This window comes from Beta vulgaris, chromosome 5, assembly GCF_026745355.1.
Source record: "Beta vulgaris subsp. vulgaris cultivar EL10 chromosome 5, EL10.2, whole genome shotgun sequence".
NCBI classification, from domain to species: domain Eukaryota; kingdom Viridiplantae; phylum Streptophyta; class Magnoliopsida; order Caryophyllales; family Amaranthaceae; genus Beta; species Beta vulgaris.
In genome coordinates, this window is record NC_079206.1 from 57,796,430 (window position 1) to 57,811,757 (window position 15,328).

Here is a 15,328-nt window from a genome sequence, read left to right on the forward strand (position 1 = left end):
GAATTCACTTTCTTACTTCCCCAAATACCAACTCATTCAACTTTCATTTTTCCCCTTTACCGTTTACCCCCTTCCCCCTAGTCATTCCCATTTCCCACGCCAAACTTGTGTCTTTTCCAAAACCTCTCCCAACTCTAAACCCTCTTAACAAAATGGCGTTCCTCCGCGCACGCGCCACCTTACTAACAACCCTCCGCCGCTCATTCTCCACCTCCTCAACCCCTCTCCACGAAACCAAACCCCCAAAAATGTCAGACTACCTCCTAACCAACGACCTCGCCTCTCAAATCGGCACCTCAATGCCAATCTCCATGATGCGTATCGGAACCCTAATCCACAACATCGAACTCCGCCCCAAAGAAGGCGGTAAACTCGTACGTTCTGCCGGAACCTCCGCCAAAATCCTCAAAGAACCTTCTTCCTCTCGTCGTGTACTCGTTCGCCTTCCCTCTGGCGTCGATAAGCTCATCGACACACGTTGTCGCGCCACCATTGGGTCCGTATCCAACCCCTCGCACCGTGCGAAGAAGTTAAAGAAAGCTGGGAATAGTCGATGGCTTGGGAGAAGACCTGTGGTTCGTGGTGTTGCGATGAATCCGATTGATCATCCACATGGTGGTGGTGAGGGGAAAAGTAAAGGCCATCAATCTGTTTCTCCTTGGGGTAAACCTACTAAAGGTGGCTATAAGACTGCTTGCCCTAAGAAGAAGAATCGCCTTATTTAGGATTTCAGGTTTGTTTGTTTGTTTTTTTTTTTTTTTCAATTTTTGTTTCTCTCGTTTAATTGGATGAATTAGGGATTAATTTTTACATGTAATGGAGGCAGCTCTCGGAGATGACATCTTGACTTATGTAGTCGACCCTGTTTTAATGGGATTAAGGCTATGGAGGTTGTTATGTGCTTGTGAACAGTGGCGGATCCAGAAATTAAGTCATGTGGGTTCGGAATTCTTCGAACTTAAAACTCAAATTTGTTGTTATTTCAATTTATATTTTACACACTATTTTGTTTTTAAAATAACTACTTAGATACTTGTACCAACAAAAGACTCTTAATTAATAGTGTTTTGGTCCTTTTTTATTGGTAGTAGAAAACTCAAAACGAGAACTTTTAGTAATTCCATTTCAGAAAACATGAAGAATAAAAGAAAACACAATGAAGTATGACCTAGTGGTTAAGATTGAGGGCATGTATAGGTCCCGATTTTGAATCCCCTCTCCCTAATCTACAATATTTACGACCCTTATAGCTCATTAATAAAATTTATGTAAGAGATAGGTATCAAGTTTCTAATTACAATAAATTGGGAGTGAAAATAAAAAATAAAGGAGATAGAAGATTAAAACATAAATTAGTAGCCTCTATTCGTATATACACTCTATACAAAAAAAGGGATTCATGCCAAAGAAAAAGAATAAAAAAACAGTGAAAAGGAGAATTGTATATGAGTAGATTTGAACCCGCGTCAACTCAATGCAGAGGATAATGCATCACGAATGCTAACCAACAAGCCACAGTAACATTTATGTTAAATAAAACGCGCGTTTATAATATAATAATATCCAACTCTGTTTTCCCAGATTTTTACCCGGATCCGCGTGGGTTCAGTTGAACCCACTGAACCCACGCTGGATCCGCCCATGCTTGTGAATTTTGATATATGTGTGGCTGTTGTTACTATTATATGAATAAAGTTTGATTCTTAAGGTTATGTTTAAGTTTTTTTTTTTTTTTTTTGGATTTTGTTTATTCAAGCTGTGGTGATTTTTAGTTGTATAGTTTTCATCAATTCTAATGTTGAAAATTTGGAATTTTGAAGGAAGTGGTGAATAGGAAGAAAAGACGCGGGGAATAGTGTATGAGGAGTTTTGAATTAAAGTGACATGGGTTTTATATTGGATTTGTTGAGTTTAACATGTGTTATTTCATTGAGTTTCGTTATTTAATTGATAAGTTTTAGGATGTAAGTTTGTGCTGCACTTGTGAAGTTTTTAATATGTGATATGGAATGTTTTGGGGGTTGCTGTCTTGAATGGGAGTGCTTTGTATGAGTATGGTGATTCTTAATAGTTGCTTGTTCATATAGGAGCAAAAAATGAACACGATGCATAGTTGTAGTAGGTCTTTTTGTTGGATACTGTTGATTATACAGAAGTGAGTTTTATGAGGTGATTGTTGTCAGGACCGGGAGGCTGAGCTATCACAAATTGCTATTAGTGAGGCTATTTTGAGAAAGTTGCAATATTGAAGGTATTTGAGTTTCTGTGGAAAGGTTCTACAGAGAACACAATAGGTTCACGTGATCGGTGAATGGTGGATGCAGTGTTTGTATAGCAAATTGGTGAATGGAATATGTAGTAATTGTTAGTAGATTGGTTAGCTGGAGTATTCAGTATATCAGTCTTAGGCTTTTGGCTTCTCTTTGCTTTTGGGCATGCATTAGCAGAGGATCAAGAGCATTTTCCTTTTTGAATAGCGTATTGGATGCTTCCTTTATTTGAATGGTAGATTGTTCAATTTGAAGATAGAAGTTTCAGGAGCTATTCCTTTTGGTGGAAAATTTCTTAATGATGTAGTAAGTGCCAATATCACTTTCCTAAATGACAATGTTTGGGGATAAAACCTTCAGAAAGTGTCTAGATCGTGACACTGTGCTTCTTATCTCCTTGGAGTAGATTAGAGGTTGTTCAGCCTGTTATACGTGAATGATTGACACTTCAAGAAGAAAGTTTTCTGGATTTGTCTTCCTTCTTTTGTTTATAAAACTTCATGTTACCCTGGAGCGATTACTCTGCCTTGGGCCTTAAGGTAAAGCAGCAAAGGATTCCTTTGTGTCTATAAAATTTGTCGAGCTTCTGTCAAAGGAAACTGTTACCACCTATGACCTGTTGCCTCCTCGAGTCAAATACATGGGGAGTTGCCTACTTGGGCATCATTGTCGTATTGAACTTTCTGCAGTTATATGGGAGTAGCATAAGTCACAAAAGGTTGCAAGAATTGCGTCATTTGAATGTTGTGGAAGGATTTACAGTATGTTCACATGGGAAGCAAATTAGCGAGGGGGTATGCGATATTCATATTGAAGTTCTACTGATAGTCAGAGTTTCATATTGTAGGTTTTCGGTTTAGCTCTGTTTCCGGGAATGTTCTAGGAGGAAACCAAGATTTTGTGCTGAGCATTTTATATCTTCCGGATTCACTGTTCTGAATTATTGGATGTTTTTTTATGTTAATTGTTTTAGTGCTCGAGCCTTGAGCAAAAGATATAATTGAGGTTGGTGTGGAGGTGGGAGATATACCTTTGAGGAATGTATCACCAAGATTTTAGCTTTCTTATATGAGATGCTTGAGCGACAGAGATCATCTAGATGATGTTTACATTCCTTGGCTGCAGTGAGTAGATTGGATGGTCATGTTGCACCTTGGTCATGAATGATTCCTGTAAATTTGCTGTTATGCTCTTTAGAATATGACTTCATACTAGGGAAAGAAAGCTGTAGTTATCTGTTGTGGTTTTCCTTGAAAAAGGTTCTGAGTATCTCCTCAATTCCTCATGCTTGCAAGTTGCAACAAAACCTCAGAGTTACTTTGGCGACATTTCTCTCTACCTTTTGATTCTTGGGATATAGCAGCCAAATTTTTCTTGTTGCTGTCACATTTTGGTGACTAGTTGTCGAACGATGTTATTGGCTCTGCTGAATAGCCTTTCCCCTTCTGTATTGTAGTTACTATCTGCTATTTACTATTAGCTAAACTCTTGTTGGGTTGTGAAATTCATAGAAACCTTTAGATTATCAGCTTTGTGGTTTACCTATCTTATCATGGTTACTTTTTCTGATTAATCTTTTGTTCTTTTGGCCCCAATGGAATGCCTTGGACCTACGGCTCATTGGTTCATTGGTGATGTTAGACTACGATGCTTTTGGGCCTTGTGTATATATTTATGCGGAATCAGGGATAGGACTGGCTTTTCTCTTCAGACTAATGTAGACGCACACGCACCCGCATGCACAATTAATTTTTCTTTTTCCAAATGATAGAAAAACTATGCTGCAAGGTGTCAAGTGATTTCAATCACTAGAAGTTAGATGGTGCAGTGGTGGAGTTGGGAGCTATTCCTTTTGATGGGAAGTTTCTTAATGACGTAGTAAGTGGTAATATCACTTTCTTATATGACGTTTGGGGATAAGACCTTCAGAAAGCGTCTTGACAGTGCTTCTATTTCTTGAAGTAGATTAGAAGTTGTTCTGCCTGTTACATGTGAATGATTGGCGCTTAAAGAAGAAAGCTTTTCTGGTTTTCACTTCATGCTGTATAACGGAGTTATAGTTTTCCTCATTCTAAAATAAAACTTCATATTACCCTGGAGCGATTACTCTTCCTTGGACCTTGAGGTAAAGCAGCAAAGATTTCCCTTGTCTCTGTCAATTTTGCGAGTTTCTGTCAAAGGACTGTTGGCACCTAGGTAGTTGCCTACTTGGGTCCTCATTGTCGTATTGAACTTTCTGCAGTTATATGGGAGTAGCAGAAGTCACTAAAAGGTTGCAATAATGGTGGCATTTGAATGTTGTGGAAGAATTTACAGTATGTTGACTTGGGAAGCAAATTGGTGAGTTGGGTATGCAATATTAGTGTCGAAGTTCTATTGATAGTTAGAGTTTTCATATTGTCGGTTTTCGGTTTTGCTTTGTTTCTGGGCATGAGCTCAAGATATTGTGCTGATAATTTTATAGCTTTCCGAATTATTGGATGCCTTTTTATGTCAATTGCTTAAATGCTTGAGCAGATGATAGCACTGAGGTGGGTATGGAGGTGGGCGATATTCCTTTGAGAAATAATCATTAAAATGTAGCTTTCTTATATGAGATGGTTGAGCAATAGAGAATATCTAGATGATGTTTGTATTCTTTGGCTGCACTGAGTATATTGAATGGTCATTTGTTGCACCTTGGTGCAGTGAATCAGCCTAACACTCCCATTCTGATAACTTACAAGAGAAGGAAGAAGTAATTGGCAAAAGGGGAAGGGCATTAGAGTTTTTTCATATGCCGTCCTGGCATATCTGTTACCTCTGATTATTCCTTAGAATACTCTCCGTCAAATCTACTGTGTGACAGGTGGATAGTAGTGAGTGGTAGGATCTTGTAATAAATAGGGAGCTGAGGTCAGTAAGTGACCGTTGGGAGAAAACTCATGTGAGAATAACATTGGGATTATCCTAATCTGAATACAATACTATCTTATTTGCTTTCTTATCTGGTCTTCCTAGCTTTTCTTGGTCAGTTCATAGCACTTGGTTATGAATGATTTCTGTAAATTTTCTGTCTTGCTCTTTATAATATGAGTTTATACTAGTGAAAGAAGGCTGCATCTCCCCATGCTTGCAACAAAACCTCATAGTTACTTTGGAGAAATTACCCTCTACCTTGATTCTTGGGATATAGCTACCACATTTCCCTTGTTGCTGACACAATTTGGTGACTAGTTGTCGAATGATGTTGTTGCCTCCACTGAATAACAGGCCTTCTCCTTTTGTATTGTAGTTGCTATTACTCTTGTTGGGTTGCGGAATTCATGAGAAACCTTCAGATTATTGGCTTCATGTATTTTACCCATTTTGTCATGGATACTTTCTCTGATTGGTCTTTTGTTCTTTTGGCCCCAATGGTATTTTGGGCCTGTGGCTCATTAGTGATTTTAGACTTTGATTCTTTTGGGCCGTATGGATATATTTATGCGGAATCAGGGATAGGATTGGCTCTCACTTCACACAACATAGACACAACCGCATGCACGCTTTTAAATTTCCCCCCTAAATAATAGAAAAATTATATTGTAAAATGTCCTGATTTTAGTCACAGACTCACATTATATGAGGATTTCCCCTACTTGGCGATTCTTTTGGCCACCATACTTTTGATGAACTTACTGCTGTTATATGTGAGAAGTAGAAGTTGCTGACAGGATATTTTTCTGCTGTAACATTTTTGAAGTTCCTGAAAGACTAGTGTGTGACAAGTTATGTACTACAAACGTGTTTCAAGTTCCATAAAGCCTTGTATTTAGGATTCTGCATTACATCTCATTCCTTCGGTCACTTTTTTTGAACCTGCAGAAAGGCACCACCCTTTCTAGACAACTGCATTATTGCTTTTGAATCTGTTATTCCCAAATTTAAGACGTACTTGCTCATTTATGGTTTACATCCCACCTGCAGTTTGAAGTTGTTGCCATGTAAGTCTTGTGGACATCCTCTCCTCTGGATATCATGGAAGCTCCAGAAATCTATTGACTCTTTTTTTGGACATTGATTGATTAGTGACTAGAGGGTGATACGCACTGGTTGAATCAACTCTAACCAGTGTCGAATCAGCTTTTCTGAGCAATGTACGAGATAGAATAGTCAGCTTTTCTGATCAATGTGTGAGACAAATTTTATTGACAATGTAGTTCTTGGTTTTAGTCGTTGTTGAACATAGCTATTGTAAATATAGCTATGCTTCTTGATTAGTATAGAATACACTCTGGTTGGTCCTTGAGCAGGGTTTGCTTGCTAATCGTGTCTGTCAAGGTCCTGCTATCTTTCAATTTTTTACACCTTAAGATTATCTTCAAGCCTCAAGAGATTCCCGTTTCAGGTTAGTGACTAATCTAAGCATGGTGAGGTTGTTCATTCTTTAGTTTTCTTCTATTTTTTAAAAGTTTGAATATTATTTGTTGATTGAAGATCAGCTTAGCAGCCATGACTTAATCGGGTGTTGAATTTGCTGACTGCTCGTCAATTCCCTGTTCACCGAACAATGCTACTTGACACTTTGAGATAGAATTTTTTTTCAAGAGATGTTTATTTCAGCTCTACAAATAAAGCATAAGTCTCGATGGTACTTTTACTTGTGTGTTATCATCCGATGGTAGGAGTTAGGATACTTTTTGATTTCTATTCCTTGTCTTGATTTAGATTTTTTGGGCTTTTTGATGATTTTCTTCATAATCCGTTATTTGGAGATATACCAATGACTCATAAGTACGTTGGACCATCTGATAACCCATCTTAATGTACAAGAGATGGGTAGCATTAACCGAATTATGAAATCTAGGCATCATAATTGAGGAGATGATGGGTGATCACTCAGCACTTGATTTAAATTTTGTGATTACATGCGGTATCTCTTCCTGTTTTGCATTCATGAGAGTCATGGAAGGGGTTATTCTTTTAAATAAGTACTTCGTTCTTTTAGCTCTACCAAAATTTCTTTGCACGTTTGCCAACGCGCAACTTTGAACAATTATATCTTTACGTAGGGATTAAATAAAGTTTGATTTTGAGGTTGTGTTTTAATTTTTTTTTGTAAGTTGATGGAGGTTATATGTGGATTTGGTTTATCCAAGATGTGGTGGATTTTAGTTGTATAGTTTCCCTCAATGCTATTGTTGAAATTTTGGAATTTTGAAGGAAGTGGTGAATAGGAAGAAAAGGTGCGGGGAATAGTGTCGGAGTTTGGAATTAAAGTGATATCAGTTTATTTGGGAAATGTTATGTTTACCATGTATAATCTCATTGAGTTTTGTTATTCAACTGATACGTTTTAGGATGTAGGTTTGCATTGCACTTGTGAAGGTAGGAGGAGTTCGGAATCAAAGTGACATGGGTTTATATTGGATTTGTTCAGTTTCACATGTGTTATTTCACTGAATTTTGCTAATCAATTGATAAGTTTTAGGATGTAGATTTGCATTGCACTTTTGAAGGTAGGTGTTTGGAATCAAGTGACATGGGTTTATATTGGATTTGTTTAGTATGTGTTATTTCATTCTTTGTTATTCAATTGATAAGTTTTCGGATGTGGGTTTGCATTGCACTTGTGACGATTTAAATATGTGATATGGAATGTTTTGGGTGTTGCTATTCATATCTAGACTGGGAGCACTTTGTATGAGTACGGTGATTTTTAATAGTTTCTTGTTTATATAGGAGCTAAAAGTGAACACGATGCATAGTTGTAGTAGGTCTCTCTGTGGTATTGTTGATCATAGAAAACTTAGTTCTATGAGGTAAGTGTTGTCAGGGACTGGGAACTGGGGGTTGAGCTATCTATTTTGGGAAGTCTGCAATGTCGGAGGCATTTGAGTTTCTGTGAAAGCTCTTTAAGAGAATGCAATATGTTTATGTGACTGTGATTGGAGGATGCGGTCTTGGTATTGCTGATTGGTGATGGAGTATGCAGTAATTGTATAGTAGATTGCTTTGTGGAGTTGCAGTATATGTATGCAGTCTTTGTATATTTCAGTCTTAGGTTTCGGTTCCTTTTTTATTTTGGGCATGCATTAACAGAGGATCAAGATCATCTTACGTTATGAATAGTTTATTGGACGCTTCCTAAGTTTCCTATATTTCAATGGTATATTGTTTAATTGGAAGATAGAAGTTAGGTTATGCTAGTGAAGTTGGGAATTATTCCATTTGATGGCAAGCGAAGAGATAGGAAGCAAAGCTGCACTTGATAAAGAAAGTTCGCCCAAATTTCTTACTGATGTAGTAAGTGGCAATAGCACTTTGTTAAATGACAATGTTTGGGATAAGACCTTCAGAAAGTGGCTAGACGGTGTTCCTTTTTTTCTTGGAGTAGGTTAGAGGTTGATATGCCTGACCGCCTGTTACACGTGAATGATTGACTCTTAAAGAAGAAAGTTTCCTGGAAAGAGTTATAGTTTTCCTTTATATGTACATAAAACTTCATATTACCCTGGAGCAATTACTCTGCCTTGGGCCTTGAGGTAAAGCAGCAAAGATTCCCCTTGTGTCTATCAAATTTGGCGAGTTTCTGTCAAAGGAAACTGCTAACACCTATGATCTGTTGCCTCCTCTGAGTCAAATACATGGGAAGTTGCCTACTTGGGTCACCATTGTCGTATTGAACTTTCTGCAGTTGTATGGGAGTTGCAGAGTCACAAAAGGTTGCAGGAATTGCGGCATTTCGATTGTTGTGGAAGAATTTACAGTATGTCCACATGTGAAGCAAATTGGTGAGTTGGGTATGCAATATTCATGTCGAAATTCTATTGTTTGTCAGAGTTTCATATTGTAGGTTTCAGTTTTGTTCTGTATCCGGGCATGTTCTAGGAAAAAATCAGGATATTGTAGGTTTTCAGTTTTCTGCAGTTGTAGAGGAGTTGCAGAGTCACAAAAGGTTGCAAGAATTGCAGCATTTCGATTGTTGTTTGAAGAATTTACAGTATGTCCACATGTGAAGCAAATTTGCGAGGGTATGCAATATTCATGTCGAAGTTCTATTGTTTGTCAGAGTTTCATATTGTAGGTTTTCAGTATTGTTCTGTATCCGGGCATGTTCTAGGAAAAAATCAAGATATTGTGCTGAGCGTTTTCTCTCTTTCCGAATTTGGATGTCAATTATTTTAATTTTTGAGCAGATGATAGAACTGAGGCTGGTGTCGAGGTGGGACATATACCTTTGACTCTTTGAGTAATATATCCTTAAGATGTTAGCTTTCTTTTATGGGATGATTAAGCGACATAGAACGTCTAGATGATGTTTGCATTCCTTGGCTGCACTGAGTATAAAGAAGGGTCATTTTGAACCTTGGTCATGAATGATTTCTGTAAATTTGCTGTTATGCTCTTTAGAATATGACTTCATCCTAGTGAAAGAAAGCTGTAGATATCTGCTGTGGTTTTCCTTGAAAGGTTCACGTATTTCTCTCATCCTTGCAACAAAATCTCGTAGTTACTTTGGCGAAATGACCCTCAACCTTGATTCTTTGGGTATAGCAGCCAAATTTTCCTTGTTGCTGTCACAATTTGGTGACTAGTTGTCGCATGATGTTGTTGCCTTCTTTTGGGCCATATGCATATATCTTTGTGGAATCAGGGATAGGATTGGCTTTTACTTCAGACAAACATCGTCACACCCGCATGCACACTTTTGCAAATAATAGAAAAAATATGCTGTAATATGTCAAGTAATTTTAGTCACAATATAGATGAGGATTTGCCTACTTGGGATTCCTTTTGGCCACCATAGTCTCCTTAATGTCCTGCCGTCATATGCGAGAAGTAGAAGTCGCTGATGGGATGTGTTTGTGCTGTAACATTTTTCAAGTTCTTGAAAGACTTGTGCGTGACAACTTTTGATGTTTCAAGTTCCTTAAATCCTTGTTTTCAGGATTCTGTAATATCTCATACCTTTGGGTTTCAATGTCTAAACCTGCAGAAAGGCAACACCCCTTCTAGAGAACTGCATTACTGCTTTTGAATTTGTTATCAGCAACTCTCAAATTTACGAAGTACTTCCTCATTTATGATATATAAATCCAATCTGCAGTTTGAAGTCACTGCCATGTAAGTCTTCTGGACAAATTCTCTTCTGGTTATCATGGAAGCTCCAGAGTCCTATATATCTTTTGGATAGAAATCGTTTTGTCAGGGACTAGAAGATGAAATGCACTGGTTGGATGAAATCTAACCAGTGTTTAATCAGCGTTTCTGATCAGTGTACGAGATAGAATCTAGCCAGTGTTTAGTAGCTTTTCCGATCAACTTATGGGACAAATTATATTAACAATGTAGTTCTTGGTTCTATTCGTTGTTGAGCATAGCTTGTGCTTCTTGATTGGAGTTGAATACATTCTGATGGGTCCTTGAGCAAGCTTTGCTTGCTATCGTGTCTGTCACGATCTTGTTATCTTTCAATTTTGTCCACCTTAAGACTCAGCTTCAAGCCTTCAAGAGAGTCCTCCTTCTGGTTAGTGAATAATCTAAGCATGGTGAGGTTGTTCATTCTTCAATTTTCTTCTATTACTTTTTAGAAGTTTGAATATTATTTGTTAATTGAATATCAACTTAGCAGCCATGATATAATTGGGTGTTGAATCTGCTGACTGCTCATCAATTCCCTGTTCACTCAGCAATGCTACTTGACACTTGAGATGGAAAAGTTTTCAAGAGATATCTGTTTTAGCTCTACAGATAAAGCATAAGTCTCAATAGTACTTTTACTTGTCAGTTATTTATCCAAATGGAAGGAGTTAATGTACGTTTTGATTTCTATTCCTATTATAGATATAAAATGCCTGGAGTTTTTGATAATTTTCTTCGTAATTCATTATTTGGAGATATACCAATGGCTAATACACTGAACCATCGTATTACCCATCTTAATGTACTAGAGATGGGTAGCATTGGAAGGAATGTCTTTAGACATTTCGGTAATTACAAAATATTAATTGGAATTATATTATGAAAATAATAAAGTTAATTATTTAATTGTATTTTCTTGCTAGAGAATAATTATGATTAATAGAACATTATGGATTGGGTTTATAACTAAAATAGATTAATTTTATGATGTCATACATTATAGCACAAGTTGGACAGAATCATTCAAATTTATTGAGGATTAGTATTGAGCTGATCTTAAGGGGAACAGGAGGAGAATTAGTTTTCCTTATTAGTTTATGACTATTCTATTATATTCTCTTGTTTTTATTAGTTTATCCGTTTTGACTTTTAACACTATTTACGTACATGACTTCGATTTTCTCTTGTTATTTGTACCTAAAAAAATATAGTCATACAAGATCTTGTTAGATTTGTCTGAATGTGTATTATTCAAATATTAACTTTTGTGTAATTCTTGGTTATTGATAATTAGAGATATTAAGGTTTAAATTAGTACATTAGCAAATGTGTCCCATAGAAATGGGTAAACTAATAAAAATCGGAGGGAGTATGTAAGATATAATATTAGGGTTTAGATGATCAAATTCATTAATCAGTTTCTTTTCACAAGAGAGAGAAAGTGAAACTTTAAACTATTCTCTCTAAATTGGCGCCTATACCATCAAAAGCAAGAGAATTTATATTCTTCTAGCAAACGTTGGTATTCAACTAGTGCTCGTGGATTGATTAGAGGAACAACATGGGGCTTTCGGATCTTCAAAGCTTGCATATAACAGGAAATTACGCTACAAAGGTTTGATATTTAATACCTATTGAAAGATTCATGTGTTTGATTTGTTTGTGATCCTGTGATAGATGTTAGGAAATTGTTTCCTGAAATTTCGTTATTTGCATCTATATTCCTACAGTGGTATCAGTTTTGCCTAATTCATAATATTTATATGATCATGTAATTGTATGCAAAGTTATTATTTTTACTCAATTAAGGGATGAGTTATTTATGGCTTGAATTTGCATAATTAATATTTGATATTAATTAATTGGAAATTGTAAATAGTTTATTTATTTGTGATATATGCTCAAATAAGTTTTATAAAGGTCCGAATTTTTTATATGATACACGAAATAAATTGTTTAATTCACTCCAAAACTCCCGTTAGATTTAAAATTATTTAATGTTTAATTTGATTAATCATTAAAATAATTTGTTAAACAATTGAAAGATTTGATTGTTACTTGTTAAATGAATCTAATATTCATCACCCACATAGATTTAGAGTAATACGATGGCTGAAAATAATTTGATTATTTTTCCCACTAATTTTCGGATTTTTATCATATTATTTGTGACTTTGGGTTAAATTTTATGTTTAATTTGATTGTTCATAAATTTTAAGGATAAAAATTACAATATTTAATTTTAGTTGTTTTGATAATTCATTAGATCACCCTAAAAATTAATTTCGGATTTTTCAGATTTTAATTATGAATTTTATGAATTTTTGGATTCAATTTGATTTGTGCCCTAATTTTGAATTCTTGTTAGATTTAATGTTTAATAGAAATTATTCATTCAAATCTAATCTTAACAAATAAAAAAATTTGTTTAAGATTTATTGATTGATTAAAAATTTTCTGCCATAATTTTCGAATTATGAAACCCTAATTAAATCCAATCTTTAAATAATTGTTGCATAAAGATTAGTTCAATTTTCATTGTAAATTATTACACAAATTAAAGAGGAAACCAACCATGGTTGGGTGGACCACCAGTGACGATGGAGCCACGGTGGCTGGCGTAAGGATCCGGGCAAGAGGCAAGGAAGGGCGGTGCGCGCTCGACATGCGGAGCCTAGCCTTCCTCTTTTGCTGCTGGCTGTGCTGGTCGGTTTCGTTGTCGACGTTTTCTGCTGGCAGGCAGACCGGAGTGTCCGATGGAGAGGATGTGTGACGCGGCTGCTAGCGGCTTGCTGGCTGACGTGCTGGCTATCATGTTGGCGTTAGACTGTGTGTTGCTAGTTTTGTTTCTAGCGAGGGGATGAGTGGTTGGCTGTTGACTGGCAGCCTTGAGCTGTTGGTCAACAAGTCAATACTATTTAAAAGAACTATTTTTGAAACAAAAATATGATTTACCTTTTTTTAGAAGAATTCCAAGATTTTCGTTAATGCAAATTAAGATTAATAAAGATTATTCTAGTCATATTTAAATAAGTAATTGAATTAAAATAATAAAGTTGCCTAAATAATTTCTAGCTTAAATCTGTTAAGTTTTATAATTTTAATGGAAACTTTTATTTGCTTATTAATTGTTAATAAGTAAATAGTTTGTGTTTATTATTTTGATATTATAAATGCGTGGATGTTTAATGTAATATGTATGGTATTATATTTTGCATGTTATGATTAATATGGCCCAAATTAGGATAGTAAATACGATTTGTGAATCGTTATATCTGAATAGATTAATTATGATCTGCGACGTTTGTATTTTTTGTAAATTTAAATTTTTCATTATTTATTTAATTCAAATTATGTAATTAAGCATGAGGATCCAAGGACTTTCAAGGATGGTGATCCATGGAGATTCAAGGGAAGATTCATGAAGATTAGTTATTTTCCTAAGTATATGAGCCATACTAGATCATTTAATTATTGCTTTTATACTTTTCTTGCATTTATTTTGTTTAAATGCTTGCTTTTAAGTTTGTTTGTGGTAAAATGATTCATGTGTTTGCTATTGATTGGCCATATTAGTAAACTTAGGTCACCAAAAGTAATATTGAGTTTAATTTGCTTTTCCAAACAACACCTACAAAACATTAGATCATGAATAATGGGTTCTGCCAAAGCAGGTTGTTCATATTTTCAGTGATAGTAGGGTAGTTTTTGAAACTTACATGCTAATATTTGGTTTAAATCAACAAAATCATCAAAAGACAAAGTTTTGGGTTTTGAAGCTAAGAGATAGGAGTAAACAAGGAGTTGTTAACTTATCTACCAAGAATTATACTTAGTTATAATTATAGTAGTGTTTACTTACCTCAACTACTATAAGTTGAAGGCAAGGCCAAAATTCGTTTGCTTGTAGTGGGAGGAGATCTTCGTTATTTCTTCATTCAATATGAGACTTTCATTTTGAATAAAGGGTAGTAGTTAATTAAAATTTATTTAATTTGTTGCTTTCTAAACATTGATTGAATCTTGCTTTATTATTCTTTTGTTGTAGCTATCATGTTTCTTTCAAACAACAACAACAACCCTGATTTTTAATTTGTGATATTTATTCGAAAAGGAAAAACTGAATGCACATAACTTCCTAGAATGGGAAATGGCTGTGAGAATAATTCTCAAAGACGAAGGAATGTTCTTGACAATCCTCTCCCTGAACCCCTGCCAAAAAGTGCTACTATAGCTGAATAGAGAACAAGGCAAACCCTAGAGGCAGATTATGTGCAAGTAACAAGTCTGATGCTTGCTTCCATGGGACCACTTTCAAAAGTGTTTTAATGGTCTGGATGCCTACTCCATCCTCCAGCAGCTAAAAACTATGTTTAAGAATAAGAATGCTAGATTGTAGAAGTTTGAAGCTCATTTTAAGTTGCTGGAGTGCAAGTTGGGAAAAGCAAAACCCGTTGGTCCGCATGTGTTCAATATGATTGTGAGATTTTCAGATAATGGATAATTGGAATTTTCTTACCCTCCAATATGGCAACTGATATTGTGATCAAATCCTTGTCAGAAAATTTTCAAAACTTTCAGTTGAATTTTTATATGCAAGGAGGAGAGGTTACCTTGCAAGAGCTACATAGTATGCTAACTCAAGCTGGAAGAGCTTGCATGCTGAACCTGCACATAAGGATGTTCTTATGGTTATGAAGAGCAAACAATTCAAGAAGAAAGGGGCACCTAATAAGAAGTACAAGGGCAAGGCTGTTGCTACTGATGATACTTCTAAGCCAAAACCATTCCTAAGGCAAAAGTGGTAGCACTACATGAGTGCTACCACTGCCACAATATTGGTCACGGAAGAGGAACTACCCCAAGTATCTGGAGGATAAGAAGACTGACGCTTCAACTTTAGGTATTTATGTTATAGATATTAACTTATCTATTCCTACATCATGGGTATT

The 15,328-nt window shown here is 35.8% G+C and overlaps 1 protein-coding gene across 8 annotated transcripts; it reads left to right on the forward strand.

The window, feature by feature from the left end:
- The first annotated feature begins 36 nt into the window (after window positions 1-36).
- LOC104908322 (60S ribosomal protein L2, mitochondrial) lies at window positions 37-10,889 on the forward strand. 8 transcript variants are annotated; one of them, XM_019252816.3, is made up of 2 exons: window positions 37-733; window positions 10,183-10,889. In XM_019252816.3, the coding sequence occupies exon 1, from the start codon at window positions 153-155 to the stop codon at window positions 723-725; it is 573 nt and encodes a 190-aa protein (XP_019108361.2). In that variant the 5' UTR covers window positions 37-152; the 3' UTR covers window positions 726-733; window positions 10,183-10,889. The 8 variants fall into 8 exon arrangements, with proteins under 8 accessions (XP_019108361.2, XP_010695718.2, XP_019108362.2 ...); XM_010697416.4 differs by having other exon boundaries at window positions 10,231-10,889; XM_019252817.3 differs by having other exon boundaries at window positions 10,342-10,889.
- The last annotated feature ends 4,439 nt before the right edge of the window (window positions 10,890-15,328 follow it).